This window comes from Sinocyclocheilus anshuiensis, unplaced genomic scaffold (genome assembly GCF_001515605.1).
Source record: "Sinocyclocheilus anshuiensis isolate Anshui unplaced genomic scaffold, SAMN03320099.WGS_v1.1 scaffold815, whole genome shotgun sequence".
Taxonomy (NCBI): domain Eukaryota; kingdom Metazoa; phylum Chordata; class Actinopteri; order Cypriniformes; family Cyprinidae; genus Sinocyclocheilus; species Sinocyclocheilus anshuiensis.
In genome coordinates this window covers 189,106-194,267 of record NW_015549621.1, presented here as the reverse complement: position 1 = coordinate 194,267, position 5,162 = coordinate 189,106, and the positions used below count along the sequence as shown (strand labels likewise).

Genomic DNA, 5,162 nt, shown 5'->3' with positions numbered 1-5,162 from the left:
TATTGATGTTTGTAAGAGGGATATAGAGTTTCACCAATGCTGTCCGGCAAGACTTCCAGGAGGTTCTCCGAGAGCAGCAGGTCTGTGAGGGCGATAAGGCCACTGATCTCTGTGGGAAGCTCTGATAGACGGTTCTCTGACACGTCCAAGCAAACCAGCTGCCGCAGGTTCCCCAGCTCCTGTTAAACACAGAGGTCAACTTTCAGTCAGCTGAAAGTGAATTAAGGCACTCTAGTTTCCACTCCAGTTATCACCAGAACAGGCACATGGCACATGCATTCAGCTGTGCTGAAGGTAAACAATGTCTGAAAAGGACAACATCCGCAAGAATTTGAACTAGATATTTAAAACAATCAAGACAGATGACCAGTATGATAATGAGCTAATCAGAAGCTGTCTGTACTCACAGGAGGTAGTGAGGAGAGCTGGTTTCTGTCCAACCAAAGCTCACGAAGATTGGGCAGTGCCCCAAGTGTGTCAGGCTGAAAAGAAGAAATAAAAAGAAAGCAGATTAAAGACAGGACATGGAAAAAGAGAAATATGACATGAGGCAAATATTAATAAAAAAAAATAAAACTATATTAAATGATAAATTAATCAGCAGGCGCTCAGGTGTTGGTTCAGTAAAGGAAATGATAATCAGAGATCCACTGGGGCAAACAGAAATAACAAGCTCTAAATAAACCTGAAAACATTGCATGCATGTGTGTGCATAATCTAATAACTAAAACATCTAAATTATTCTCAGGACCAAAAAAATGTCTGCTTCTTACCAAAACTTCCAGTACATTGCTTCCCAGATCCAGCTGTTCCAGTTTAACCAGGAAGGAAAGAGAGCTAGAGGATGATCGAGACAGATTTCACATTTAATGTTATTTGCATCCATGTTTTAGGGTGAACACTGTGGATTTAATAACTGCAGTTTGATGGGAAAATACTCACGAGGGCAAAGATTTCAGTAGATTCTCCCTCAGCTCTAGAGTCACCAGGTTTGACAAGCTGAGAGGAGAAAAAAAGGAAAAGAGCCAAGACTGAGTGTCAGATGGTGAGTGTGTTGCTCAGTTTGGAAGAGTAAGGGGCTCCCCCATCTGCACAACATCAACAGTGGCCAAAGTCAATGTGTGTGTTTGAAATGGAAAGAGACAGTGTGTGTGTCTGTATGTGAATGGGATGCCTGCTTTGTGTGCTAATTACAAAAGTGATGATGAAAATGATAAAAAGACATTTAGATATTCTAAAATAATATGCACAGGTATTCCCCTTTGATTTTATCCATAACTTTGATTACATGTTTCATAAAATTAAGGGTTGCTTTTTGAGGTTATACTACATTAACACGCATATAGTATCATATAAATGACTGATATAACAGACACATATTATGATGCTTGCTTTTTATATCTATAATTTTAAACTCAACTTGAAATAAATATTAACCCTGCCTATTTTCTGAAAGCACGTTACAGACTTTATTGTGAATGACTCATCCATGCATAGGTTCATCAAAAGTTTGACCTCGTAATGTTTAATCAAACTGTCGAAAATGAAAACGATGGAATTCTCTTGGACTCTTGGACAACCGATAGACTAAACAAAGTCACCGTCCTTCAGTTTTTTCTTTTTGATAATCTTTTACACTCGCGTGTACATCACAATACAGAAGAGAAGACCTGTCGCTACATCCATTTCATTGTGACTAAATGAAAACGTGTAAAAATCATTACATTTTTACATAATACATTTTCTTGTGCGAGGGACAAATTTTTTTTTTACACATATTTTTATTAAAAAAACTAATAATAAAAAAAAAAACCTGGAATAGAACGTGTTCATATAGACTTACTTTCCAATGTCATTGGGTAGAGACTGCAGCGACACGTCATTGAGTGATAGGTGAGCCAGTCCTCTGAGCTGTGTGAAGCCATCAGGCAACCTGAGACCGACAGTGACAAAAGGAAAATGAGACGCACAATGGAAAAGGTACTGACTGCCTTTTCCATTGTACTGACTGCACTGCACTGACAGACCCAAACAAAGGGTCTGGTACATTCTCACCTGCTATAAAAATAACATTACAGCATTTTAACAGAACATATAATCATTTGTAAACCCTTTTTAGTGTCAGTCTTTCTTCTCCCTTCCCAACCTTTCTACACCTTTCATAATCAAGAAAGTGTCATTTAGTATGAGGCAGAGCTTTGGGTGGATTTGGGGGTTCTTCCAACACACTAACCTGGACAAGGGGTTTCCGCTGAAGTCTGCAATCTCCAAGGCCTGACAGAATTTAATGTTTTCGGGAATCTCAGAAATATCTGAGAGAGAAAGGCACAGTCAGCAAGATATACTGGAGGAGTGTCACGACAAACTGAGCACTTTTTCAGGCTGTTTAATAATGGCTACCAGATGGCCTGGAGGAACGGGAGGAGAGGGTGATTTGACTGTGGTGAGAGTTTTCTGTAAGTGCGCATGTATCTTCCCCTGAGTTATATGGGATCCGAGCCACACATTCAGGACCCAGTGAGAGTCACTTCATTTGCCGAGTTGCAGAATAAAACACTGCGTAGTCTAAATACAGAACAACATGTTCAGCATTCCCACAATCAATCCTGAGACTAACAGTGAATGTGCCTCGGGCTGTGTGAGGCACATGAGAAGACAATTGGGTGTTGAAATTGATGTACACTTCTTAAATAGACATGGTTCAAAGAAAACATTCCAGTGCACTGTGTAAGGAAACTTTCAAGTGCCACACAGGATGTGTAGGAAAGTGTGTGTAAATATCTCTAGATGGGTGCAGTTTAAAAGCAGCTTTATTTTTCAGCAGCAGGGCACATTTAAGAGAGTTTTACATACCATTTCTGGAGATGTCCATCTCCACCAGGTGCGTGAAATTGGCAATGTCGGGTGGTAATTTTTGAATCTCATTGTCACTGAGGCCCAGCTTTCGCAAATTGTGCAGTCTGAAAAAAGGCTGAAAGAGAAAGGAAGAGTAAGAATTAGACAAAACGCAGTTACATACTGGACAGGCTACTGCATCAAGGGAGGCACAATATAGATAGGCCCCATATCTGTTATTGACCTATTTGGTGATGTTGGTAAAGTTATTGCAATCTCCTTATATTGGATATTTATTTGTTTCTGCCCATTTTAGCAACAGTGATAGATTATAGCTAAGAAAAAAAATTTCATTATTTATTTACCCACTCATTATCCCAAACCTGCATGGCTTTCTTTTTACTGCAGAACACAAAAGTCAATATTTTGAAGAACCATTTTCGTGACCACTGACATCCATTTTATAGAAAACTCTGAGGCTTTTCTCAAATGATCTTTTTATGTTCCATAGAAGAGAGCAAGCCATACAGGTGTGAAACAACATGAGGGTGAATAAATGATTAGTAAATTTTCACTTTTGGATGATCATCCTGTTACGGAGCACTCTCTCTTGAAGTGTGCTTCCCTTTTAGGAGCTAATGTCACCATTTATTGGTTATGGCTTATAAAATAAAAATAATTACAGGTCAACTGGTATTTGTCTTTTTTTGCATAATGACATTATATCTGACTGATTTGTAGAAATCAGGGTGGCTGGTGACAATGAAAAATACAGATGGGTCAAGCACTACTAGACACTGCATGGTTGCACTGACAGATTTACAACAAACAAGGTTATACAATCACTGCTATGCTGCAATTGCAAATAACAGCTTGCCAAAAAATTGAGAAGGCCAATGAAATTCAAGCATTTGAAGTGAAGTGAAGTGACATGTGGCCAAGTATGGTTACCCATACTAGGAATTACTGCTCTGCATTTAACCCATCCTAAGTGCGCACACACACAGCAGTGAACACACACACACCGTGAACACACACCCGGAGCAGTGGGCAGCCATTTATGCTGCGGCGCCCGGGGAGCAGTTGGGGGTTTGGTGCCTTGCTCAAGGGCACCTCAGTCGTGGTATTGAAGGTGGAAGAGAGCGCTGGTTATTCACTCCCCCCACCTACAATTCCTGCCGGACCAGAGACTCGAACTCGCAACCTTTTGGGTTACGAGTCCGACTTTCTAACCATTAGGCCACGACTTCCCCCGTTAGGCCACGACTTCCCTTATTTGCATGTTACTTCAACGAGCCAGATTAGAAACTAATGACCACAGTTCAAATACCTGACAAAAGCTCATCCACACACACTTCTCTAAACAACTAACAATCATGTAAAGTGAAGGCAAACATGTGTCTGTTTTTGCACGCCATGCTACTCTATCAAGAGCTCGCTTGTTAGTTGGTCAAATTCAGTACATTCCTGCTGCTGTGGCCCTTTATTCCCTCTCCTCTTTTTATGCTGGGCTGAACAGCACCAACAGAGGGCTTACTATATGTACTGCCAAGAATAAGGCTGATACTGCGGGATGTGTGTGTGTGTGTGTTGTGACTCTGAACAGAAATTCTGACACACTGGTACACAAGGCCAAAACACCGAAACCCTTTGTAAAAAGACAAGATGTAAAATAAGAATAAAGGATGAGAACAGCACATGACTGTGGGAAATGTAACTCAAAGCTTGAATAAACCAAACAACGGTTACCACCTCCCTATAAGGCAGTGGGGCCTGCAAGGGGGACCCAGCAGACTTCCTAGGGGCCTCAAGATGACTTACATTTAGACTTGTGCCGGTATTCGATAATGCGATATATCACGGTAATGAATATGCACGATATTGTTATTGTGGGCACTTCTAAATACCGTGAATAATTATATATTATAAATTATTCAGAATTTTGAATGCATTTTAAGAATACTTTTCCCATCAACTGGTCACAACACCGCTGTATGCTGCGTGAAAGACGCATGCGCACTCTGATGTAAATCAGCTGGACGAGAAGCACATGGCGGAACATGTGAGAGACGCTCTGGATGAAAGCGCACTTTCACTCTCTGACAGCAGATGGCGCTAAACTGCAGAAAATAATAATAATAATAATTAATTTAAATGTAGCCGTTACCCCGGAAACCCTGTAAACAAAGCAGCTGCACTACTTTCTGTTTCTGAAAGGTGTTTAAATGATTTAAACAGCCATTCAGATTTGTGTATTTGCCATGATGTTCATCACAGCGCCAAATACTTAAATATTTAGACTTAATAGGCTATTTATTTTCAAACTT

General features: G+C 40.3%; 1 protein-coding gene across 1 annotated transcript in view; it reads right to left on the bottom strand.

Moving 5' to 3' along the window:
• LOC107659431 (protein scribble homolog) overlaps positions 1–5,162 on the bottom strand; it is a 96,551-nt gene that overhangs the window by 54,499 nt on the left and 36,890 nt on the right. The window contains exons 2-8 of the mRNA XM_016448379.1: positions 2,854–2,971; positions 2,234–2,312; positions 1,844–1,933; positions 943–999; positions 774–837; positions 408–482; positions 35–179 (exon numbers count right to left, since the gene is read on the bottom strand). Of these exons, the coding sequence (XP_016303865.1) occupies positions 35–179; positions 408–482; positions 774–837; positions 943–999; positions 1,844–1,933; positions 2,234–2,312; positions 2,854–2,971 (628 nt within the window). The remainder of the gene's footprint in view (positions 1–34; positions 180–407; positions 483–773; positions 838–942; positions 1,000–1,843; positions 1,934–2,233; positions 2,313–2,853; positions 2,972–5,162) is intronic.